This window comes from Archocentrus centrarchus, chromosome 17 (genome assembly GCF_007364275.1).
Source record: "Archocentrus centrarchus isolate MPI-CPG fArcCen1 chromosome 17, fArcCen1, whole genome shotgun sequence".
NCBI classification, from domain to species: domain Eukaryota; kingdom Metazoa; phylum Chordata; class Actinopteri; order Cichliformes; family Cichlidae; genus Archocentrus; species Archocentrus centrarchus.
The window spans coordinates 22,932,001-22,959,374 of record NC_044362.1 but is presented as its reverse complement, the minus strand read 5'-3'; the positions used below and the strand labels follow the sequence as shown (position 1 = coordinate 22,959,374).

The 27,374-nt window shown below is 39.9% G+C and overlaps 1 protein-coding gene across 2 annotated transcripts in view; it reads right to left on the bottom strand.

The window, feature by feature from the left end:
- Positions 1-34: 34 nt before the first annotated feature.
- The window catches only part of cacnb2b (calcium channel, voltage-dependent, beta 2b), a 35,357-nt gene continuing 8,017 nt past the window's right edge, over positions 35-27,374 (bottom strand). Inside the window, exons 2-14 of one of the 2 annotated variants that reach the window (XM_030751105.1) lie at positions 13,884-13,949; positions 11,715-11,837; positions 11,102-11,241; positions 8,757-8,818; positions 8,552-8,577; positions 7,236-7,316; positions 7,069-7,127; positions 6,834-6,943; positions 5,140-5,148; positions 3,999-4,150; positions 3,738-3,833; positions 3,239-3,412; positions 36-2,156 (exon numbers count right to left, since the gene is read on the bottom strand). In XM_030751105.1, coding sequence (XP_030606965.1) covers positions 1,395-2,156; positions 3,239-3,412; positions 3,738-3,833; positions 3,999-4,150; positions 5,140-5,148; positions 6,834-6,943; positions 7,069-7,127; positions 7,236-7,316; positions 8,552-8,577; positions 8,757-8,818; positions 11,102-11,241; positions 11,715-11,837; positions 13,884-13,949 — 1,860 coding nt within the window. In that variant the 3' untranslated portion in view covers positions 36-1,394. Of the gene's footprint in view, positions 2,157-3,238; positions 3,413-3,737; positions 3,834-3,998; positions 4,151-5,139; positions 5,149-6,833; positions 6,944-7,068; positions 7,128-7,235; positions 7,317-8,551; positions 8,578-8,756; positions 8,819-11,101; positions 11,242-11,714; positions 11,838-13,883; positions 13,950-27,374 lie in introns of both variants that reach the window. The other variant, XM_030751106.1, reaches the window with a different exon arrangement.

Here is a 27,374-nt window from a genome sequence, read left to right as displayed (position 1 = left end):
AAGGAGGTGTCACTTAACACATTTTACATTTTAATGATTTTCAATAATAGAATGCATATTTCTCTAAATGAACTTCTGAATGCTGTACAAAACCAACCAACCAACAAACAAACACAAAAATAACCAAAAAACAAGTCTTGAAAGGAACAGTGTCAATCCCATCTTGTTAAATCAGTGGTTATACCGAAGTTCTACCAAACAGTGCAAGAGGCTTTCTGGTTCTCCTTACATTTACTTAACAAGGCAATTATGAAGTATGTACAAATGCATAGAGATTGTATTCAAGCAATATATTTTATCACAAGAAGATGCATAGAATATCCAGCATATAGCACAGGTCAGTGTCACCAAAAGATTATTCATGCTTCCAGACAGCAAATGCAAGTCAGTAAATATGCTTGTACACCAGTTTAAAAAGTAGGAAGTAAAGTATGACTTCCCTTTCAAATCATGTAGAAAAATAGTTTGACTTTTCATAACAATGTTTAAAATAAATCGTTGCCTTTTGATACACCGATTTAAATGAAGATATGACATTGAAATGCACAAGTCAGTTGTTCCCCACAGTTCACTGTGTAAATATGTAAAAAATAATATCTAAAAATACAGCATTCATTGCAACTTTTTTCTTTTCGCATTCTGAGCAGATTATGAGTTAGTTGTTAACTGATGAACCTGCCCCTTTCTTCATTAGTAAATTTACTATTTATTGAATAAAATGTAAAATATGCACATTGCAATTCCCCCAGAGGTTAAAGTGACATCTTCAAACTGATTGTTTTGTTTGGCCTACAGTCCAACAACCAAATTATGCCAAGCTGAAACAAAATAATGTTTAACAATATCTCAAGATATCTCAACACAGTCCCAGTAACACATCTTATTATGATGTCTTAGATACTGTATGCTGGATACATAAAGTACAATAGATTCAATACTCTGCATCACTGTAAACTGAGCGTCTCTGGATATTGGACTGTTGGTCAAACAAAGCCATTGCCTGCAGTGAGTTTTGAGGACAAAACAATGGCATAGAAAATAAATAACCATAGCTGATACTGAAATTATTATAGTAATCCCAACTTCAGAACGGAATGATGCATGAGCATTCTGATGCAGTTTAACACTGACCACCGTTTGTGCAAAACACACATGGAGCCATAAGAATTAGGATAAAATAAAACATACAAAAAAAAAAATGTATCTTACAAATGCTAAAATAAGAAAGAACCAGGTGTGTTCATGTGATAGAGGGGAAATCTTTTTTTTTTTAAAAATTGCAAACATATGAGGAGAAACACTGACTACAAAGAAGACACAAACTGCCCTGCCCATTAATGCGTTATAAAATGAGCAGCATGAATCCATGCACCAACCTGCAGTAGAAACAGTCACTAGTGTATATAGGAATCTCTGTGCCACTGTCGTGCATCTCTGTCTTTGTCTCTACCTCGATCCCTATCTCTGTCCCTTTCCCTGTCCTTGTGTCTTTCTCTATCTCTATCTCTATCTCTGTCTCTGTCTCTGTCTCTGTCTCTGTCCCTGTCCCTCTCTCTGCCGTGGTAGTGATGGTAGCTGTGATGGTTGTGTGCAGGATACTGATCCATCGTGTGGTGTGTCCGTGATGGAATATGCTGGTGATGCCTGTGCTGCCGGTTGCGCTCATTGTGCTCCTGTTCATAGTCCTCTCCGGCATATGGCTGGCTGTTTCCACGATGATGTTGGTGGTGGTGGTGGTGATGGTGGTGGTGGTTGCTGTTATGATGATGGTGGTTATGAACTCGAAAGTTACAGTAAATGTCCTCCTCGTCCTCCTTCACTCCATCGTCCACCTCTCCATCCCTCTCCTCGGGCATGTACCTTCGAGGAGGCCTCGGGGCATAATCCCGGCTCGACTGTATTTCCACGCCACCTGATGTTTGGCTGTGCTGGGTGTGGCTGTGCTGCTCCATCCGCCGATGGTGGTGGTGATGGTGATGGTGGTGGGTGTGCTGGGGTCTCTTTGGTTCAGTCCTCAGGAGCCGCTCTTCCTCTTCTCTTTGGCCCTCCTCAGTCCTCTGCTCCTGAGCTGGGACTGAAGGGGGCTCCTGCTCTAGGTGGTTCTCACGGGAGCCCTTCCTCTTGGGGGCAGCTGACTTCTTGCTTTTCTGCTCATCCTAGAATGAAAAAAAAAACAAAAAACATAATGTCCTCTGACCAGTAATACCCGTCACACCCCACACTATACAACTTATAAATTTAGTCCAGAAAAAGTTTATGGAGAGGTCTTTTATTGAAAGTTGTTTTTGTGCCATAAATGATAGAATTTAGAGGACTAAATTAGAAACAGTAACAGGAGAAAAAGGTTAAAAACACTAGGAAGGAAATCCACCATTAAACTTAAGTTATGGCTGTCAAATCAACACTGTAAATGTCTGTGAGACATTTATATGTTATAACTAAAACTTTGTATATGCACAAAGATACAAATAAGCATCCAGATTCTTTCTGGTACCCTTACAAAGACATGCACAGGTATAATGCTGTTTTATAAAGGTCAGTGATTTTGAAATTGTACGACTGTGCACAACCACGAGCCTGACTTCCACTGCCAAGTCATGCATGAATTAACACTACCTTTTTAAATCGTTTACACATAAACTGTTGTTTGCATCACAAATATTTATATAAAGCGATTAGGACAACAGCAAAGAAAAAGTGCAGCTTCACCAAAAAAGTGTTTTATTTGTTAGTTTGTATTATTTCTGTGATTTTCTGTCATTTTCCCAGCAAGTGTCACATCACTACTAGGTTGTTTTATTTTTTGCATCCTGGATTGTTGTAAAGACAAAAGCTACATATTTCTATTTTCTACACAAATTACTCTGTAGACACGACAAACATGGTACTAACTACTGTAACTCATCTCTACTGCTATGGTGGAGCTACAGTAGAATTTGAATATATTTCACTCACCAGAGGTAGGCCTATCTCATTTCTTCAACTTTCCAGTGGAGTACGATGAGAAGAAATGAAATGAAAATGTTAGATGGATTAATGGGGAAAAAATGATGCAGTAGTTCCTCTGGTAACAATAAGATTTCTGATGAGATGATTATTTACAGTTCAAACATTTTTTAATTTCACATTCAGCTGTGAAATGAGCTATGAGATGAGATGAAAGGGAGACGTTACCTTTTTTTTTGTTTTGTTTTTTTGTACTAGTTCTTTTCTCTGTATTTGTTTGTGTGTTATGTACCGGTATTACTGTAGGACTGGCAGGCAGTGTATTCTCAGCCAACTGGGCCACCACTGCGTTGGCAGGCTCCATCTCTGGTGGATGAGTGGCTCTCCAGTAGGATTCCAGGTAATCAGCAATGTGCTCACAGGCATCTGATAGCTGGTTTTCATCTAAGATGACATCAAACATTTCCTACAGGAAAATTGAAATTGAAAGGTGTGTGATAATCAAGTTACTAGGTAAAATCTACAGTTACTGTTATGAGACTCAGATAAGGAGATGTGAGAAAATAAGATCATATAAACAAATAAATGTCTAAATGATGTTTCAAAGCCGTACCAAAGTCACAAAAATCAATTATGCTGCTGAAATCCCTAGTTCAAACAAAACCAAAAAGAAGGCAAACAAACAAAATATAGAGGATTTTTGGGGGACTGCAGCAGCTCCAATGGGCATGACACATGTAGCATTAGACCACTAAAGTAACTCTTCATATCTGCCACTAGATGGCACTCACGGGTGGACACTGGGCAAGCTTGTCTGCTGCCACAAGCTGAACATTCAGATGTTTGGTCTGAGACTTCCCTCTAGTCTTGATCAGTCTTGTCAACACCTATTTGATAGGAATCAGGAGAGGGAGGGGAATAAAAGAAGTAGAGAGAAAAAAAATGCATTTACATGATTTCCTTTTAGTTATTAAAGAACAGAGATGGCCCAGAACTCAGTTTTAGAAAATCATATTTTATCTGATTTGACATTGCTTTCTGATGAAGCTTACTTTTGGGGAGGAGATCTTGACATAGACCAGAATTGGAGCCAGGGAGGTCTTGGACACCTGCAGAGGGTGGTTGACGGTGTCTGCATCTAAAACAACCAACTGCAGACTGCGGGCGAGCTCAAAGATACGCTCCACCTCCCCTTGGATCTGGGCTGCAAAACCAGAAAGCAAAAGCAAGATTGACACCTAAGATCCAGGAAAGTCAGTGTGTGTGTGCATAATTAAATTCTTTAACATTTTAAATGAGTTGCCACATCTTGAATCCAACTTATGAAAATGTTTTTAGATCACTGGTCTTTATCAAGACAGCACTTTTATGTATTTTATCTAACATTTACCAGGTCCTTTGAATCAGTTCATCATGAGGAAATAAATAAAAATAGTGAGTGAGTTTGTTTGTATAGTGATATGTTGCTTTGGTAACTCTAAAGCATCCAGGAATTTCTGGACACTTAATTTGCATGGATTACATCCCAAAGTGTGAACATTCATTCTTGAACATGTATACAAAATAACCTCAGTATTACTTTCAAACACATCTCACTGTCACATGGAAATCCGCAGAAATTCTAGGATATCCACTTATGCAATCTGTTATCATAACTGTCTTGTCCCTGCTATACCATTTCTAATACTGAAAACAAATAAGTATCGAACAACAAAAGCACACACACACCTATCACGTCAATAGAAAAGACTTCCCAAAATACCTCAGTAGATTAAAAACTGAAACTGTGTTAATGAAAAACAAGACACACTTAATGAAGCTGCCTAAAAAACGTAATTTATTTTCCTTTTCTTGTTTAACTAATCATTGAGGTGAGTCAGATTTGTTGCACTCATGGGAGTGTATTAAAAGACTGGCCACAAGGGGGAGAGTAAAGAAGGACATATAGGAAACTGTGGCTCCTTCTGTCCTTAATGAGTTCTAGTATTCACAAATAAAATACATGCATATCACCCAACCCAGCAAACTGAAAAGCTTAATAACAGTAACAGTGAAGTCCACAAGTCTATGGCTGTATACACACAGTGTTTAAAAAAAGTGGCAGTTGGGACAGAGGCAGTGAGATAATGAAAGGAGAAGGAAGGTGGCGCATTCAAAAACACAAGGACTAGCAGTGCTTTCAGTCATACATACCAGCAGCATCTGGGATGAGACAGCAACGAGAAAGACAAGAGTAGAGAAAACCAAACAAATTTTTATCATGCTTCTGTTTGATATCAAATATTTCCCCCTGTAGCAAAACAGGAGATTTGTGCTACCTTACTGCACAACGTCATTGGGACAAAGACATCAAATCCACAGTAAGTTTCCAGTCAATATATTAACATAACTGATATAATTCACCAAGTAACTGTACTATACTAAAAACTCAGTTTTTTTGTTTGTTTGTTTGTTTTTTTGATGCACTTATTTTCTTTCTTTCGAGAACTGAATGTGAAGCACTACTGCTAAGCACTACTGCATTAACATGTTAATTTTAAATACAAAGCAACTGTCACTGATTGAGCTTGAAGCTATGTCCACACTGGAAGCGATTAGTAGTGTCATGACGACCAGAGACGATGCAAAGTCAAGGACATTCAGCGACTTCAAGCGACTGCCGATGGAACAGCCGGTGGACAGCGAAGTGGGTGGGACCTAAGATAAACTTTTTTCAATCCCACGGGATTGACGTGACTGCTGATGAGAACGCAGGACACCGCTGACATATGACCTGGTAGGAAATATACTGGAGGGTTACCTGAGCAACTAGATTCTAGAAAGTCTGTAAGTGACCAGCTGTCAGCTTCAAAGTGATATGTGACGAGCAAATCACTTAATGTGTTAATGCGGCGGTGCTGACAGATTTTTGGCCTATGCTGGTTGGACTGTTGGTTGCTCAGTTTATGTCAGTAGCTTTTAGAAAGAAATTAGTAAAAAGAAAATGCTGACTTAAAGTGTATTTGGTTATTTCTTGTCTCTTCCTCTAAGGCCTTTTTTTCTTTTTTGAAAATTACTTTAATGTAATTTAAATTTAGCCTATTAGTTAAATATCACAACAATTACTAGAGGAACTGGGATTAAAATTTTCACATATATTCATGTAGGACAGCTGGCTGTAATGCTGATATGAGAGTGAAGTCAATATTCTCATCTGAATTGCATATATTATTCTCTGACATTATTATCGTTGCAATAATCTTTGCACCACATAGAAAAGCAAACACTGTGAGCATGAGTCACACAGTGTTAATGAGATAAAGCAAGAATCATATCAAACCTGGGTCAGACAGTATCACTTTCCTATTTTATCCTAATTAGGTTTCCAAGTGGGCAACTTTTTTTGCCACCAGGGACCGCACAGTGAGTCCCAGAACACTTAAACAATTAAAGAAGTTTAGTCAGACCACTGTTGTTTGAAATGACTGATTTATTACAGCAGCATAATACAGTTAGAGTTTGGTATCTATGCTCTGAGCTCATATGGATGTTTATTCATCACTCCCCATTTTTAAGTGTACCACATTTACAGTGAGTGATGTGTAAACATCCCCTGGAGCCTGAAGGTAGAGGCCGGGGTGGTGGAGGGGTTGAAACAGGGTGCAGGGCTGTGGCACTGACATGTCAGAGGGAGAGATGCTTAATAGGGAGGGTGTGTTTTCGTATATGACAGTGCATCCTGAATTGCCTTCCTGAACTAGCTTGCAGCCTTTGCTCCATTTATTTTAATAAATGATTTAGTCTTTCTTATGGCTAGTACTATTTGAGCTGCCCCGAGGCTGTAAATGCCAACCACAGCTCTCCAAATAAGTGCCAACGAAACCATTCTACAATGATAAACCACATACCTAAATTGGAGCGGGTGTTGGACCGATCAATTAAGGCCTTTTTGCCAGGATTGTTGAGGATGGACCGTTTAGCCAGTGAGATGTCTGCTGTGACCCGTGTAATAGTAATTCTGGACAAGAGACAAAATAACATGGTTACAAAATAACATGATTGCATAGTTATAATTTTCATTGTTTTTTTGTTTTTTCATTTATACAACAGATTACATATATGAAAAATTAAATCAGAACTTACCTGCCTTCAAATCGATGTTTTAAAAAATCAAATAGTGCTTTTTGCATCATATCTGTAACCTGGAAGTGAACCCAAAACAAACAAACAAACAAACAAACAAACAAAAATAAATAAATTACTCCAAACTATACTGCTTTAGAGACCACTCAAAATCAAAGGAAACTCACCTCTAAGCCCTTCAGTGATGGTCCCATTAGAACCACAGGACGCATTGTAGGCACTACATCATACATAGCCACCTGCTCCCCCTGTAGCCGCAAGGCAGTAAAAATCCGCAAAGTTAGATTTTTGCTGTGAAACCAGTGCTACATACTGAGAACTGTTGCATTTATCATCCAGTGGGTTGAATGATCTTATTTTCTATATGCAGCATCTTAGCGGAGAGGGAATTCAGAAAAATGGATAAGAATTGAGCACTCTGTGACATAGTTTTGCAATATGGCAGGATCTTAAGTATAAAGGTTTTCAAAAACCACCGCATACAAGTTGAGGTGGCCACCTGGTGGCCAGTATACAAAAAATCCAATATGGCTACCATCAGAAAAAGAAAATAGCTTCTGTTACCAGTAGAACCTTGCATGATACCATCTTTCATGTTTTTGAAAACCTTATGTCCATACGTTTGACCATACCAAATTGCAAAAACTTGTCTCAGTGTGCACAATTTCCACCTCGCTCTCTGGGTTTCTGATTAATGACAATCAACATTTCAATTGTGGCTATAATCGCTAATATAACCATCCTAGTATAAAGATAAGTCCTCAAATGATTACATATGAGGAGAATAAATTGGTTATTAATACCACTTTGATCATTAATTAATCGTTTCAGTCACTTTCAAGCAAAGAGTCATAATTTTTTGTTATATTTTAACTTGTCATATGTGATAGCAAACTTAGAAATTCACGACAGTGGAGGAAAAGTCCACCAACTAACTAACACCAACCTTCAGGTCAATGTGAATAAGGCACTCTAAATTATGGCAACAGGTCAGGAGTAAGTAAATAGTCTTCTTAAGTTTTAAGTGAAAAGTCTAACACAGTTAATTTTAAGAACCTACAATACAAAAAAATGTGATCTTTGTTAATACAAGTTCTCTAAAAGTTCACTGAGCCAGTTTCAGTTCAGGAAAACAAAGGTCCTCAAGTTTAGGACCTTTGTTTGTCCCAGTCAAGGCAATGGTGTCCTTGCTTTAGTCTGAAAGACATATGTACCACTTGGAGGGGTTCACGCTGACAAAAGATACAATTTGACACCGTATGAGCTAACTTTTCTCAAATGTTTTTCAACAAGCGTAGTTCAGGCAGACAGCAACGAATGCAAAAATGGTATAGAAGACAAAACCAAAGATCCTGCGTGTCACATGCAGTGATCGGTTTTGCTGTTAATTCACATAGTGTGTTTCTATGGAAGACTATTCTTTATAAGAAGGAACAATGGGCTGAAAGAGATAAGAATAGAGCAGAAAACTTTCATCACTTACCGGCTTTTTTTTCACCTGCTGATTGGCTGCTCGTACAGAACGACAAAATAACAAAGATTCAGCAGTTATTATAAATAATCTCTCTCTCTCTCTCTCTCTCTCTCTCTCTCTCTCTCTCTCTCTCTCTCTATATATATATATATATATATATATATATATATATATATATATATATATATACAATCACTTTATTACACATACTGACCTTGTGATGGCGGAGTATATTTCTTTGAGTTCATATCTTGAGCTGCTTGAGATGCAGCTTTGCTAAAATGAGAGGAAATCTCTGATTTAGTTTAAGTCTGCCACTTCCAAACACTGATTTTACCACACTCTAAATTTCAGTGTCTTCGTCATGATAAAAATAGACCACCATGTTTCTATGCAATAAAGGATTTTGGTGCTTAGAGACTCCGTGTCTATTTATAGCATAACACACAAACTTGTGAAGCTTAGAGGGTAAATCCTTTAAAGTGGTTAAGCTCAGTTTCCACCAAAGCCAAATTTTCAAGTTTCTTTAAATATGTTACAGTCTAACTGGGTCAAGTTCAAATCAATGAGCTTTTGCTTTCTGGGAGGGGGTGGGGTCAACCTATTGAAGTAACAAAAGCATTCACAAAATAATAAAACAAAATATTCTCATTTTAGTATTAATTTACTGTCTCACGTAAGTTACTAAGCTGAAAAAAAAACCTAAAAACAATGAAAAATGAAATAATGGACTTTTAAATTGTCCATATCTTTTCTTTTTAAGAAAACTTCCAAATAACTGTACATATCTGGTCTACATATCCATCCATAAGTCCATTTTCTTGTAACTGCTTACCCAGCTTTGGGTCACTGGGGCGGGGGCTGGAGCGTATCCCAACCACACAAGTACATGTGCACCTCCAAATTTGGGGTTTGTAATGTTGGGTGTGTAAATCAAATTGACCTGTCTTCACAATGCACAGACGTGCACAGATGTGCACACATCCTTGAATACTGTCAAAACTCTGCTTTCTGCAAAAGATATTTAACTTCATTTAGAATTTAAATAGTTCCAATATCCAAATACATGAGCATGTAGAGGACTCACAACAAACTAAATGATAAAACGGAGAGCTGGAACCAGGTATGCTGAAGGTTATTTGTCTTGGAAATCTCTGGCATGCTGTGTCTGTATCATCCATGTGTAAGCTTCTGCTTTGAAACCATATTACATTCAAATCCCTCACTATCATCTTAATAAGCTGAACTTTAAGTATTTAACTGCAAAGTTACTAATATTAAAATCTCAAATATTCCATTTGTATTTGTTTTGTTTGAAGACAGAAATAATTTGAGTTATAGTTTTTTATATATATATGGGTCTGTTTTTACATTTTTACGCTGCAGCAAAATCATAAAAGCACTCTAATCCTGCAGAAATATGGATTGGAAATCTGTGGTCTCTTTCTATAAAGTTGTATTTGGCAGCTGTATGTTGGGGGGTAGAGAGGGTTGCCGTCTATAATCAGCAGGTTGATGGTTCAATCCCTGGGTCCTCCAGTCCACATGCCAAAATGTCCTTAGGCAAGATACTGAACCCCAAATTGCTCCTGATGCATCCGCTGGAGGAGAGTATGTGTGTGACATTGACAGAAAGTGCTTAAAGGCCTAGAAAAAAGCACTGCATGAATGTATATGTGAACAAATGAGTGAGGTTTGTAGTAAAAAGTGCTTTGAGTACTCAGAGTAGAAAAGCACTGTGTACTAAGTACTAGTCCATTTATCTAAACAGACTAAAGTTGTAGTGGAAATGCTACCACTGCTGGGGTGCCACCTCTGTGTTGGTCTTCTTTAAACAGATAAACTACAGTTTATTTTTTTCACAAACAATCTTTAGCTGGATAAGTACAACATCTTGGGGAGAATATAAAAAAACCCAAAACTATTTAAACCAGTAAAACAGTGCTGAATAAGAATCAGCAGTAACATGTTTATAAAATGGGAATTGTAATTAACAAAGAGCAAGGGAAAAGGACCAAGGCTTCTTAACTTCAGAAAGGTCAATTCAGTTTGGCACAGTTTAATCTAGCAGCACCCGCTTAGTTTCTGCCTACAATGCAACTTCTGGTGTGATCCCTTCCCACTTATCTAACCTTTTAAGTCAAAAAGTAGCTTGGCTAATTTTCAGCAGTTTTTAAAGAGTATCAGAATGCCTAAAATATCAAATAACCCTCTTTGTATCAGGACAGGGCACACAGTAGTATCACCACAGTAGGCTCGTGTGCCAGAATGGTTGTTTGCAGAATTTGGTTGATTTTGAAAAATTAAAAAACAAGTAACTAACACCATGCCAAAAAACAGACTACAGTCACAAGCAGGTGCAGAGTTAAGGTGCCCAACTAAGACAGCATCTGGTGACAACGCTTTGGCTGATATCACAGGTTTTTTGCCAAAACTAACCGAGCATACACTTTTAAAGTAAATCTTCTGTTCTAGCAATTTGCTTGAGGTCAATTTAAAGGACAACTTCTGCATTGAAATACCTGCAAAAAAATGAAAAGAGCATCATGATGTACATACTTGGCTAAAGCCTTGGCAGCTTTCCTCGCTTGGACTTCCCTTCTGATGAGAATGGTTTCCAGATTGACTGGACTGGGGATGAAGCCCACCACACCATCCTCCTTCACTGGCCGTCCAATCCACCAGTCATTGTTAAACTTCTGATCATTCAGGGAGAAAAAAAAAGAGTGTACATTGAAGGCTTGATGTTCTCATGTGGCTCACATTTTTTTTTATGTGATGTCAACGGTCCAGTTTAGCAACTTTTGAGTTATCATTTGAACACCCATCTGCACATTATCCCAAATCTTAATGAACAGATGTCAAGCTTTATCAGCTAAGCAGCACCATATTTCAAAATATTTGAATAGAACAAGAGTGCATCAAAAAGTGCATCACTATCGAGAGAATTTTGGGTTTTCGTGTCTACTGTTTTGTGTCTCCTTGTGTTAATTTTGAACCTCTTTGAATCTGTTTTGTATCTCTTGGGGTACATTTCATCAGTTTATTGTCAATTTGCATCTCATTTTAGAATCCAACTGGTTCTGCTCCTTCAGCTAGGTCCTTGTAATAACCCCCATCTGTACTGTTTGTAACTTTGCATGATGTGTGTATTTTTGTGTCTGTTTCAAACCTCTTTGATATGTAGGAAGTCCCTGGCCTCAAAAGTGACAGCTTGGCCTGGTACAGGGACGTTGTCATCGTCTGCTGGCGTGTAAGAGAAGTTGCATCGTACAGCAAATGCCACAGGCTTGTACTGGAAACACAAGGCAAGAATTAAAATTAGTAACAAACCTTTTCACATTTTAATATATACAACACTGTACACAGGGGTAAGATAATACCACTGTGTATCCAGTATGCCTTGGATACAGAATGCTGTTACTGTACAATAGCTAACCAATAAAAAAAGACCTCTTATAAATATGTAGATACAATGTAAATGCAATAAATTAGGTCAGTAATAAGTTAATAAAGATAGATACTAAAGCCCTGTGTGTGGCTGTGTAAACACACAGGGCTTTTTTTGGTTTTTTTTGCATTTTTGGCCACCGCGACTTTTATGGGCAGTGGAGAGAGACAGGAAATGGGGGAAAGATACAGGGGAAGACACACAGGCAAACTGGCGACAGGCCGGGACTCAAACCCACGCCGCCTGCACCGCAATGCGGTATATGTATGTGGTCGCCAGCTTCACCACTAAGCCACCCAGGTGCCAAACACATGCTGTTCATACACACTGTGTGTTGCATGCACTGTGTGTAGATCACCTGTATGTGATATATGTAAAAATGTTCATTTGCTGTCACAAGGTTATAAAAACACATTAATCAAGCAAGACAAGAGTGTTAATATGATAACACCACGATCTGCAAAGTACTAGCAAATCCAAACAAGTCACTGAGTTTAGGTTATCCCTGTCTCAGTGTTATAGTGCTGTACCTGAAGTTGCATATTATTGTGGTTCTTTGAGTCAGTAAGAAATAACTTTAATAAAAAAAACAGAAATAAAATTCAGCTTTATATAATAAAGTTAATGATAGCTGAATTCATTTTGTCCCATTGTTTTGTTTTGTTTTGTTTTGTTTCCACCATGACAAAGGGCTGTGTTTACTGTGGAAAAATAACCTATTGCAACCTCTTCTTTGGTGCACTGTAGCTACTGCATGCTTCCTCCTGACTGAATGCCTGTTGGTGTTGTTGGTGTCGTAATCATATCACAGTCAAATGTCAGTGGCATGTCGATCAAGCTGCTAATTACTCCGATTTGGAAAGATGAGGCTGTGGGAGAGGCTGCAGGGTCAGCAGGGGACAGGCCGAGTGTCTTTGCCGCCTTAATTACAAAGCACCAGCGAGAGCATATTAAATCTGTGGGGGAGGATTTAATTCAATATACAGTACTATGTATGTCAGCAGGGGCTGCTTAAAAGGCAAAGAGATATCAACTGAGGCTTTTTTTTTAATGTATACACATCCCTAATTACCTTAATTGCTACTATGCCCCCAGAGAAAATATATATTCCACCTGGTTATATATATTTAAATTATGTACTACCAGAAAAACTAAAGCAAATGGCTGATGGCCTCTCATTTCTATTCTAGTTTCTACTGTATTTTACTGTATTAGCAGTTTTCTCAATTTGCTTTGGTTTTCTGTATTAACAGCACTTATTGTGTCTTTGTGTCACATTAAATACGCACAGTGCAATTTCCAGATTAATCCATTTAATTTTCTTTTAATTTTTCGTGCTACAGCTCTAAAATTTAAAAAAAATAAATTTAGAAAATTGTTTATATTCATTTACTTCATGGTCTTGTTTTATACTTATTTTGTGTCAAGAGACACAAAAACCAGGAATAACTAGGAATGAAATGATGACTGGAAAGGGGGGAGAATGCATGTGCAAAGCCCAATAAATTTAAATTACACATTCATTCCAGTTCAATCTGATATTTTTCTAAATTTTTGCTTTTTTTTGTGAAAAACCTTTTCGGGACATCAAAACCCATAAAATGAAGTAATGTAAGTATTGTAGTTTACTTGAACTGAATCAGCAATAATCAATATCTTTGATTTTAATCCTTCTCCAGGCAGCGAGCACACAAAGGAATGACAAGGATGAAGACTGTGATGACTCATTTCAGCAGCAGAATATTGCTTCGCTAATCCGATGTCCCGATGTGTGTGTTTCATGTCTGTGATGTAATCATGTCCTTGAGAGCAGCCTCTCTCAAAAATGAGTCTGTAAGAGTCACAGTGGGTCAGGTCAGGTGATCGCATGATGCAACAGTGCAAAAGTACCTTGGCCTTCTCCAGCTGCACCTGGGCATTTCTTTCCTCAATGACATCTGTGTCCTGACGCTCTCCCTGCAGGAGACAGAAAGTAACAGCAATTAGTTTGATTAATCCCCTGCAATGTGCAATGAGATGTACATGAGAAATTCTTCAAAATAATTAAGCATTAAAAAAAAAGACCACATTGATTATCTTTATCTCAATAATATACATCTTTGTTTTCACTGAGATTAGAAATGGCTTTTTTAGTGTTTGGAAGGGGATACTACAAGCAAGCTTAACAAAGCCAGGCTTTCTTTGCATAAGCTGGCTTGACAAAACCTAAAACCTCAGTCAGAGATAACGGGTATCACAACTGTAGTTATCAGCTTTCTTACAGGGGTTCTGATTCGTTTGATGTCTTCTTCTGCATGAAATGGGCCAATTAAGCATCAACTACTCCAGTCAGAGACATTATAAGAGGAGTGAGAAACAGAGATCATTGAAGATCATTTAAAAAAAATCACAATATTCAAAACTGTTACTGCAAATGAGACGAGAGGAATACTGCAGAAAATCTTGTGACATCAGAAGGAAGACGAGGAGTGATACAGTTTCTGCTGCAGTTATTTCAAGAGTGCTCACATAGTGCGGGACACATGAGACATTGAAAAAATTGTTCAGTCCAAAGCAGCAGCAACTGGGATACACTCATATCATGGTTCATGCTTCAGAAAAACTGGATTCTATGCAACAATGCAACTCAGCAGCATCATTAGTTGTCCCTTCCTATACTTATGCCTTCCCAGCCTCACCTCTATGGATCCTACCACTTACACAAGGAAGGGGTGATCAGTTATATATTATATATTTACAGAATGTCAGTGACTACATAAAACCATTCCCCTATTCTACCTTACTGCTTCTGTGTGCCAATTGCTCACTGTTCAGTCCTAATCAAGCACACGTGTCTTTACTACCAATGACTAACACCTGATTCCCAGGAAACAGGTGAATCCAGAAGCAAAACAGAAACTAATCATGTGATCAATAATCACAATGACATTGCAATATCTCAGTAATTTCCTCAATTTTTTCCCATAATCTCAGCCCAACAATTCAGACTAATTAAAGACTTTACCAATCAGCCTCACATTTACTGCCCCCTTTTCAAGAAACTTTGCATTTAATTCTCCAAAAGCGTAGTAGCAGATCCCCCCAGGGATGCTCAGGTTTTTCGCCATGTGTCCCTAAGATTAGATTGTCCCCTCAAAGACATGTTAATTAATGCCCTCGGTGTCATAGCCAGGAGGTGCCACAGCCCCTCGTGTCAATCTGGCACTCATGATACGCACTCGCGTCCCAGAGTCACAAATCAGATCTGTTGTTGTAGACAGCCTGCTCGGTCTGATGCATTTTGATCATGCGCCCTTGGTGAGTCAAAGTCAATATTCTCAAATTTAATCTCAAATTGTCAGCACACAGAAAGATTTTAGTCAGTGCCTACCATTGACATGAAACACTAATATTAGTTTGCAAATGCTTGCTCTACTTCATTTGGAAGATAGTTCTTTTGCTTGTTAACACATGGAAAATCAAAGATGATTGAACAATGAAGTAATATACAAGCTCATTATGTTTTTCTGCAATCTCCTTCAGGCATGAAGGCATGATTAATGTTTTTATGGTAATGTTTTTGTGTAACTCAAATCTGTAAATTCAGGTTTGTATTGAAAATCAAAGAGTATGTGGTTTATGAGATAGCTTAGATTGTTGTATGCAACACTACAGCCTTTTCCCAAACTTAACTAAAGTAGTTTTTTTTTTTTTTTTGCAACTCCTTGTCTTTAGAGTTGCTTTTGTTTACCCGCTGCCCACCCTGACCGATGCGCCCTACAACCAGCATGGCAAAAAAAAGAAAAGAAAAAAAAAAGAAAAGAAAAAAGGGTTTCCACTTAATCACAGTGGAGGGAAGGGTTGTATTTAATTTTAAAATACCCCACCTTTCACCCTATGGCAGCTGGGATAAGCTCCAGCCCCCCTGCGATCCTGAATTAGAGAAGCAGAAGAAGATGAATGGATGGATGAATGGATGGATGGATGGATGGATGGACAGATGGATAAGAATATATTGAGTGAATATGAATATCAGTCCAGACCACGTTCATGTGCTAACCTAGAGATCACTTTTCCTCTTGACCCTCCTTTGCTCTACCACCTGCTCCCACTCTACATGTTATTCCAAATGAGTGCACACTGACACTAGAGAAACACTGACAATGATGGATTATGCAGCATGTCATTACTATAGGCCAATTTTTAGTTCTGACCTATCTTCAAATCCAAATGGTTTAACTTTAAAATGAAATTAAAAGGGAATACCGGGGCTGCTGAAGAAGGGAAAGCTAGGAGGAAGCAAAGCATGAGGTATGAGGAAGGTGATTGAGAGAAAATCTAAGAGTACATGCTGAAAGAAGAAAACAAAATTTAAAAAAAATGTGTTCAGAGAGAAAAAACTAATGCAGTGGAAGCTCGTAAAACTTGTAGCACAATTTGTAATTGGTGGCTATTTTGTTGCGGACACTTTTTAAATATAACATTGTGTTTTCTTCTGCCATTTTTTCTTCACCTCACTGAACTTTACCACTTATTTGTATTATATTATGTATGGTATTGACTCTTGACTCTTTCTAACACATCACTGAATCCCTCGTGGCTTTAGATTCATTTTTAAATTGGACAGGTTTCTTCCCGTCCATAAAAGTGGCTGCAGGAAGCTAGGTCTGTGCCACTTTCATCACCTTTTTAAATAAATAAATAGATGAATGGAAATTAAAATAAATAGACGAATTAATTTTAAAAAAAAGGAACATTAAAGAAGAAACTTAATAAAAAAAACATTTAAGTCATATTCTACAGATGAATAACTACACATAATTTTTTTATTATATTTGGTGCATTTATTAGCACATAAGTTTTCATTTTGTTTTTTGTTTTTTTCTCTCCATACCAAATATTCTCATCAACCAACTGTATTGTATCACATTAGCTCATTAGCTTATGTTTACCAGCATATTGTGCCTGAGTACAGACCCACAGATAGGGCTGAATACTCCTGCATACAGAGCTTTGTGTTAAGTTACCTCAAACGAAACAATGCACCCATTCTCCAGACTTTACCTGCAACCTTCATCTTTAAAACCAGAGGCAAGTGCTTTTTAAAAAGCATGGAAAAAAAAGCAAAAAACAACTACCTAGGAAACAATAAAGAAGACAAAACAACAAAAAAAATAAAAATAAAGAAGCACAAGGGCATAATGTATCAAAGCGGAAGATTGCTGGTAATTAGACAATACAGTTAAGAAAAGCCATCGGATACAGTGGAGACAATGTCAGAACAGAGACTTCAATATGATGAGGAGAAAATTTGAGAGGAGGAGGAAGTAAATCTCCCTGGGGCACAATTATGCCCAGGCAAGGATTTTTGTTTACCCATGCCTGGCATAGACATCTGTTCGCACAGCACCCGCCTCTCCTGTGAGCCAATGTCACCCAGCCAACAGCACAACACGCCCCCGCTGAATTATTAAACAATGCTTAACTACTGCAGGTGACTTAACTAGAATGAGTTGAGATGTCCAGGAGGAAGGAAGCAAAAACCAGGACATTACATTACATGAAAGGGTTTGTAATTTATAAAGTAGGTTAAGTCATATCTTATTTTACATTACTCATTCACATATTTAAATTTTAAATTATTTCATAAGTGTGGGCTATCTTGATGGACATGTCTGTGGTCTGGCCTAAGAGTTACAGTATATGATTCTAGATTCCATTGTAGATCAAGACTGTACACTTTATGTAGCTGGCTTACTTTATTTACTGTGCTGCTTATTGAAGCCATTAATATATTTATATATTTTATATACTGCTGTTTATTTATATATATAACTATACCCAAGCTTGAACTGAGGCCATTTCCCATTGTATCTCATAATTACTGGGATTATTCTCAGGTTTCACAGCCTAAATGATTTGTCACTAAAATAAATAAAATATATATATATATATATATATATATATATATATATATATATATATATATATATATATATATATATATATTAGGGGTGGGACTCGATTAAAAAAATTAATCGAATTAATTACAAGCTTTGTAATTAATTAATCGAAATTAATCGCATTTTAATCGCATTTCAATATTTGACATGAGAAATATTAATTTAAGTTTAGTTGATGAATGAATCAATATACATAAGCTTAAACTTCAAAATTTTGTTCATTTTCCCACCAGTCTACTACACAGACCAATGAAGGGTGGAAGTGCTCCTGTGATAAGCAAACTCCTGAAATTAAAGTTAAGCATCATAACTGGATAGTTTTATTCAACATTAATGTCTCATTTGTTATAGTTGGAAATTAATTATTCTCTCATCTGTATTCCTTGATGTTGTTATGCTTGTTTTAACAGCTTATTTTGAATTAAAGACTTAAAATTAAACCACAAAAAGGAGAAAAAGTTCGTTCTCCGTTTAACAGCTGCTTTTACACAGCTGTGCTTCGCACTCACGGTTGCTAGGCGACATGAGCTACGCAGAGGTGACGGCAGCTGATATGAAGGCTAGCTGCTCACTTCCGGCCTTTGTGGTGTTCGTGGGCTCCGAAAGACGTGGGCCGGGTCCTTCGCAGGATGCGGCCCCTAATTTGGACATTGTGCGTCGATATAATCTGTATGCCGGGAACTCGCGCACTGAGAAACGTTCCACAGTGCAAAGTGCGATTAAAATGCGTTAAAATTTTTAACGCGTTAATTTCCCCATAATTAATTGATCGAAATTAACGCGTTAAAGTCCCACCCCTAATATATATATATATTTGATGCTTTTCTTAACTGATGGCTAAAGACAAAAAAAAATTCATTGTGTTACTATAATTTTAAAAACAAGAGCAATACAGAAGAATTAGGCACAGTAATAGATTATCATTAGTTGCAGTCCTTTCAATGAAGCCCCTCCTCCATCCATCCATCCATCCATCCATCCATCCATCCATTGCTTCTCTGAGTTCGGGTTTCCAGGTCAGCAGTCTAAGCAGAGAAGCCCAGACTTTCCTGACCCCAGGCACCTCTTCCAGCTCATCTGGGAGGACACTGAGTAGTTTCCAAGCCAGTTGAGCGATATAATCTCTCCAGCAAATCATGGATCTGCCCCAGGGCCTCCTCCCAGTAGGACATGCTCAAACCACCTTGTCTAGGAGATGCCCAGGAGGCATCCTAGTCAGATGCCTGAACCACCTCAACTAGCTTTGTTCAGTGTGGAGGAGTAGCAGCTCTACTCCAAGTCCTTGTCAAATGACTGAACTCCTCACCTTATTACCAAGGGAGAGCCCAGCCATCATTCAAAGGAAATTAATTTCCACCACTTGTATCCATGATCTTGTTCGTTCAGTCACTACCCAAAGCTCATGACTATAGGTGAGGATAGAAACATAGATTGGCAAGTAAATCGACAGTTTCACTTTCACATTCAGCTCTCTCTTCACCACACCATCTGTCAGTCTCCAATCTCCCCTCACTCGTGAACAAGACCTGAGATACATAAAACTCCTCCTGGACTCGGAGTGAGCACTCCACCCTTTTCTGGCTGAGAACCATGGTCTCAGACTTGGAGGTGCTGATTCTCATGCCCACCACTCCAGTGCAAGCTGGAGGTTACCACCCGATGAAGCCAACATAACCACATCATCCCCAAAAAGCACAGATGAAATTCTGAGGCCACGAAAGTGAGGACCCTCCACCACCTGGCTATACCTAGATATCCATCCATCCAGCTATCCATGTTCTTCCACTTATCCAGGGCCTGGTTGTGAGGTCAGCAGCCTAAGCAGAGAAGCCCAGACCTCCCTCTCCCCAGCCACCTCCACCAGCTCATCCAGGGGGACCCCAAGGCATTCCCAGGTCAGCCAAGAGATATAATCTCTCCAGCGTGTCCTGGGTCTACCCCGGGGCCTCCTCCCAGTAGGACATGCCTGGAACACCTCACCCAGGAGGCATCCTAGTCAGATGCCCGAACCACCTCACCTGGTTCCTTTCGATGTGGAGGAGCAGCGGCTCTACCTTGAGCCCCTCCTGAATGGCTGCACTATTTGCCCTATCTCTAAGGGAGAGGCCAGCCACCCTACAGAGGATGCCTGCTTCTGCCGCTTGTATTCGCAATCTCATTCTTTTGGTCACTACTCAAAATGAGGGTAGGGACATAGATTGACCAGTAAATTGACAGCTTCGCTCGCACCAATCTGTCTGTCAATCACCCGTCACTTGTGAACAAGACCCCAAGATACTTGAACTCTTCTACCTGTGGCAGCAACTCGTCCCTGAGCCATCGCCTCAGACTTAGAGGTGCTAATTCTCATGCCTACCGCCTGACACTAGGCTGTGAACCATTCCACTGCAAACTGGAGGCCGCCACCTGATGAAGTCAACAGGACCACATCATCTGCAAAAAGCAGAGAAGAGATTCTGAGGCCACTAAGGTGGAAGCCTTCCGCCACTTGGCTATGCCTAGCAATTCTGTCCATAAAAAGGCAGAGGCGTGTCAACCAAGACAGCCCCACAACATCCAGAGCCTTCAGGAACTCAGGGAGAATCTCGTCCACCCCAGGGGCCCTGCCACCAAGGAGTTGTTTAACCACCTCAGTGACCTCTCCCCCAGTGATGGGCGAGTCATCTCCCTCATCCCCAGACTCTGCTTCCACTACAGAAGGCGTGTAAGTGGGATTAAGGAGGTCCTCGAAGTATTCTTTCCACCTCCTGACTATAGCCTCAGTTGAAGTCAGCAGCACTCCATCCGCACTATAGACTGTGTGAGTAGAGCACCGCTTTCCCCTCCTGAGTTGCCTGACAGTTTGCCAGAATCACTTCAAGGTTGTCCGAAAGTCTTTTTCCATGTCCTCACCAAACTCCTTCCACACCCAAGTATTTGCTTCGGCCACCACCCAAGTCGCTTTCTGCTTGGCCTGCTCGTACCTGTTGGCTGCCTGCAGAGTCCCGCAGGCTAACCAAGCCTGATAGGACTCCTTCTTCAGCTTGTTGGCTCCCTTCACCTCCGGTGACCACCATCTGGTTCGGGGATTACTATCATGACAGGCACCAACCACCTCGTAGCAACAGCTCTGAGCAGCAGCCTCAACAATGGAGGTGCAGAACATGGTCCTTTCAGAGTCAATGTCCTCAGCCTCCCTTGGAATGCTGTCAAAGTTCTGCCGGAGGTGGGAGTTGAAGATCTCGTGGACTGGGGCCTCTGCCAGGTGTTCCCAGCGCACCCTCACAATATGTTTAAGTGCACCGGATCTGTCCAGCATCCTTCCTTGCCACCTAATCCAACTCCAACCAGGTGGCAATCAGTGGACAGCTCCGCTCCTTTCTTCATCCAAGTGTCCAAAACATACAGCTGCAGATCTGATGATACGATTACAAAATCAATCACAGACCTGCGGCCTAGAGTGTCCTGGTGCCACGTGTACTTATGGACATCCTTGTGTTCGAACATGGTGTTTGTTATGGACAAACTGGTTTGCACAGAAGTCCAATAACAAAACACCACTTTGGTTCAGATCAGGCAGACCGTTCCTCCCAATCACGCTCCTCCAGGTCTCACTGTCATTGCCCATGTGAGCATTCAAATCTCCCAGCAGGACGATGGACACACCAGATGGAATACCCTGGAACAACCCGCCCAGTGACTCCAAGAAGGGTGGGTGCTCTGAACTGCCATTTGGCGCACAAGCACAAACAATAGTCAGGACCTGTTCCCCACCCCGAAGGCGCAGAGGAGCAACCCTCTTGTCCACCGGTTAAAACTCCAGCATACAGCCAGCAAGCTGAGGGGATACAAGAATACCCACTCCAGCTTGCCACCTCTCACCAAGGGCAACTCCGGACTGGAACAAAGTCCAGCCCCTCTCCAGGAGACTGGTTCCAGAGCCCAGGCCATGTGTTGAGGTGAGCCCGACTATATCTAGCCAGTATCTCTCAACCTCATGCACTAGCTCAGGCTCCTTCCCCACCAGAGAGGTGACATTACATGTCCCAATAGCCAGTCTTGATAGAAGAGGATTGGTCCGCCAGGGCCTCCACTCTTGGCCACCGTCTGACACACATTGCACCCAACCCCTATGACACCTCTTGTGGGTGGTGGTCCTACAAGTGGGAGGGCCCATGTCTTCTCTTCAGGCTGCACCTGGCCGGGCACCATGGGCTAATGCCCAGCCACCAGACGCTCTTCCTCAAGCTCCCTCCCAAGGCCTGGCTCCAGAGTGGGGCCCCGGTAACCCTATCCCGGGCAGGGTAAACAATTCCGTTGGTGACTCACTCCATAGGTATTCTTTGGGCCTAGATATTCTGTCCATAACAATTATGAACAGAATCAGTGACAAAGGACAGCCCTGACAGAGTCTAACACCCACCAGAAAGAGCCAGACTTATTTCCAGTGATATAGACCAAACTCTCACCTTCAAATATCCTCCATATGATAAAGAGGTGGTCCAGTGTTCCGCGATCTGGACAAAAACCCTCTGGAGCCCCTCGTTTGATATTAAATTGCAGCAGCTGAGTTAGAAGAAACAATCTTTATTGGCCAATAACACCCAGAATTTCTCACATATATAGTATTTTCTCTTTCCACTTTCCATTATATAGCTCCTCTCAATCCACTTTTAAACTCTTTACCCTTAACTGGTCCCTTCATCATTTCATTAAGCCTTCTTCTTTCCTCTCCTTGTTTCCTCCTTCTCTCCCTGTTGGAGAATCATTTTGGACCATTACCGTGATTATGTGGCTTAGAGGGTGGGCAAAGGATGGTAGAGGATAAGGATGATGTTAAAAAAAAAAAAAGAGTAAAGCCATGCTCTCTTGTGTGCTACCTGAAGGTGACTTCTATCATGCTGAAAAGCGTTTACACAGCTCTTTCAACACATGCCAGGAGAGTGCATTAGGAAAGGAGCATCTGATTGGGGAGATGGACTCCATCCCCAAACTGAAATAATCAGAGCCATCAAGTCACCAGGAGCCAGTTGGCTGCCCTGGAGGACTGCAATTCCCCAGAGGACGAACTGAACTCTGAACCAGGTCTTAAAGAAATGCTGAGATACATGCATCTCACACCAACATCAAATATATTTCAGGTGTTTTATTCAAATGTTTTGAAACTTTTTTTTTATTTTGGATTTGAGAAAAAATATGCACTGATTCTTCTTAAAAACAATTAGAGGTTAAACAGTGATTTTATATTGACCAGTATCACAGACGTATAGTGTGTGGACTTTAAAGTAATGAACAACTTCTTGGAAGGTCTTGCATGTCAAAATGTGCAAATTATTAGGTAATTAATAACCAAAGGGAGTGGCAATGGGTAAAACTGCCCCTGTTAATGCAATGTGGCTGTGTACCAAGTTAAACAAACTAAACCAACTACTCAACTTTGGAAGACAGCAAATAACTTTATGTAGATACAGCTTCTTAGTCTGCATAATTATTAGACAACTAATTTACAAAAAGTTTTTTTCACAACAAACTTAAATAGTTAAACAAGATGACAAAAAAGTTATTTTGCAATGACTATATTCATCCTTCTCACTCTTCTAACCACAATCTCCCAAATGCTGTTCAAAGAAGTATATTGCCTTCTCTCACTGCAATTTTCACAAGTCAGGTAATGAAGAGGGATCAGGTTACTACCTGGTCATCTAACCAAGTAGTTGCGTACTTGGATGAATGATGGAGCATAAATGATCATTTCCTTCTTGAATGCTGGAGACTTGAATGCTGCAATTTCCCTGCTTTTTGTCTTTCTCCTTCATTTAGTTACATTACACTTCACTCTAATTAGGAAGCTTGTATTGCATTTAGAGTAACATAAGTTGCTGGCAGCTGGACGAATGTTTTCTTGACTTCACCTGTCCCTCATCTGCCGAAGTGAAACAAGGGCCAAAATGGCTTGGAGACTCTGCTGAAATGACACTTGCATCTTGTAGTGACAAATGTGCCAAATATCAAACCATATACAGTTCTAGGGCCTGACAGAATATAACTGTAAAAGAAGAAGAAGAAGAAGAAGAAGAAGAAAAGGCAGGAAACAATGAGTGCCAATAAAATGAAAGTGGGATTTTTCACACTGCTTTAAGCGTCAGAGATGAAATCCTAAATAGGTTATGAGAATTATAGGTTAATGTGTTCATGTCTACACAAACTTGGTGTGCACTGGGAGGCATTCTTGACCCTTTGCTGTAGGAAACAGTAACAAAGAGGATAAAAACCTTTTTCCACTTAAGTTGAGAGGAACAGTTAGAATACAAACCTACCAAAATTTCGGATTCATTTCATTTCATATAGGAAGTAAGCAGTGGGGAAACTGACAATTTTATATTGTGGGTGATCTTTGGGTATGATCTGATTGTCAAGGGAAATCGAAATGATTACATCATTAAATACATCATTAATAAAATATTGTGGTGTACTTCCAAATTTCCTCCTCCTCGCAACATGATAGGTGGTGACACAAATATAAAAGTGTTCATGAACCTTGGATGTGTAACTTATGTAAACAGCAGACAGTATGGCCAAAAAATAGTGGTGAGTCAACCAACATGCTGAAGGATGGATTAAAGTGTCAATTCATCAATTGCAGTCAGAACTTTCAGAATCAGCAGGAAAATCCAGGCAACTATATGCACAACCAATCATGTGGGTCTCCCCAAATATAACTGTGGGAAGAGTTTACTGAGGGGAGAGTTTACCATAAAAGACAGTTATGTGATTTTTGGCTACCGTTACTTGACACTTAAAATGAAGAAAAAAAAATACTATGAGAGTTCTGAATCACAAAATGCCTCCGTACAGGGTTGGACAAGTATATGGTTTCTCTAAACCCAAAACCCATCTATCCATCCATCCATCCTTCTGTTCATCCATGCTGTTAAGTTTCATTGTGTGTCACTTTCCTCTTGAATATACAATACCACTCATGGGGGCACTATACAGTCTAATTTCTAAAGATATACTGTAATTCCTGCTCCATATTCACTCAAGATATGGAGAGTCAGTTCCATGGCAACCATTGAGTGAAATATGCAACATGAGTATAAATTACTTCCACTGATGAAAATACTTCTCCTGTTAGAACTTGTATGCCATGCTCCTAAGAGGAAAAACACAGAACAAAAAAGAGAAAACAAAGCAAACACACAAAAAACCCCCCATTATCCTCCAACCTAACTCCACTACCAATCCATCAATCTATCACATCCTCATAGAGTGATTAAAGATGTTAACTGAGCACTACTTAAAACGATGTGGGAGATCCATCAATGGGAGATCCATCAAGGAGCTATTATTAGTTATTTTAACTGCTGACAGACTGAAAGAAGTATCCCCTTTTTATTATGTTCGCGGAGCAGGAAAGCTCAGTTTTTAGGGTATTTTTGGCTTCTTTTATTCTCCCAGAAGAAGAGGAACCTTTGAGCAATGCATGATGGTCCAGACATCAATGTGTTGATTGGACAATCACACAAGTACAGCACTAGTAAAACAGCAACTCTTTACATTAACCCTAAAAATAGAACAACACACATAATAATTGACACCTTCAGTGATTACAGGCATGTATGTGATGGAGGAAACATAAGGCAGTTTTGACTCATATACCAACTGTCAACTGGCTCTAATGCCACGTCAGCAGTCTTAAAAGCACTTAAAGACAATTACTTCACAGGGGAAAACCCAGAGAACTCAAAGATAGGTAGTTATCCTCTGGGAGGCCCCTGAAGTGTTTAGTCTTTATGTGAAAATGTACAGTAATCCCATGGTGACTTGTTGAAAGCATTCACGTCCATATGAAGGATGGGTGGGAAATTTAGATTAGGCTGATGTGTAGTTGCTTGGGTGAGGAGTTTTTTTTTTTGCATTAAATGATGTGGTGTATTTTTGCTGCTACACTCTTGTGCCTTCCTGTGCCTTGCTGGCTGCTCCCCAGGTACTGCTGTTATCTCATTCATCACAAAAAAGACATCTAAGGTTAGGAGTTTCCACTTCAATGAACGATACCAATGTGAACAAATCTGTGATGCCTTCATCCCTGTGGCAGTTAACTACTATAATACGAGCCTTACGTAAGTTTGAGAAGACAGCTTTAAAGCTTGGCAGTTTATTATAAGACTGTGACTCTACCACCATTTGCTGACATGCCAAACAAAGCAAATGAAAATTATTACAGCAGTTCTGAATAAATGACAGCATGGCAGTGATAACAGAATTTTAAACCCACACTGTATATCTCATCTGTGTACGCAGTATAACCCACCAGTTGACGGAGAATTAGTTGTTGCTCTGACCTCAGCCGAATATTCACTGGAGAAAGGATGAGTGCAATCTAGGGCTGCAACGATTCATCGATTAACTCGATTAAATCGATTCTAAAAATTTATCGACACAAATTTACTGTGTCGATGCTTCGTTTAAACTCTGCAGCGCTCAGCTGTCTCGGTGTAAGCGGCGCTCCTCACTAGCATTAGCAGCATTAGTGCTGACGTTTTTTTGTGGGTTTATTGGGGGCTGGCAAACCAACATAGAACTGCATTACCGCCACCTACTGGACTGGAGTGTGAATCACTCACGTATACACAAGCACACATTCTAAAAAGCTCTCCGTCGCTGCGATGGATTTCATTTAACACAGAGTGGATCATCACTAGAGTTGCCACCTGTCTCGTAAAATACAGAACCCCGTATGTTACGGGACTCCGTGGAATACGGCTCCGTAACATGCCGTGTTCCGTACTTTACGGGACGGGTGGCAACTGTCGCTGACATGCATTTCCACGCCTCCACTGCTCACTGTGTGTCTGTGTGTGTTGTGCTCGCTGAGAATTTCAGCTGCTATTTTTGTCTTTACTTCAGCTGTAGCTACCAGAACTGGTTTGCTAGCGAGCGCGGGCCATTAGCACTAGCGATGGTTCGGTACGGGAAGGCCCGCCCCCCAGGACCGAGGGGCTCCTTCAAAATATTTTTTATACTTTAATCCCTTATTAGTGACTAAATATAGACCTGCAGTAGAAACGTATTTTCGAGAATGCTTGTGAATACAAAGCATTACACCATTACTCACACATGCGCCATGGCTCCCGCAGCCACTAGTTTTTCAAAACACTCATAGCAGGCAGCGGTTTTAACTGCGCAAGAGCAAAGAGGCGAAGCTGTGACGGTGAGCTCAAGTAGTGAAAAAGGAAACGTTTTTCCAGCGTCCAAAACAGCAGCTTTTTCTTTTAGTAACCACCATTAAATCTGTGAAACAGCTGGAGGTCCTTCATCAAGCACCTGATCAGCAAGTGTTAAGGTGAAGAAAAGAGAACTTTGTAGCTGCTCCATTGTTCACATGGCGAGAAACTGCAGTACGGAAGTTAAAATATGCAGATAAACTGTTAATAAAAAAAAGTATTTCTTATCCGAT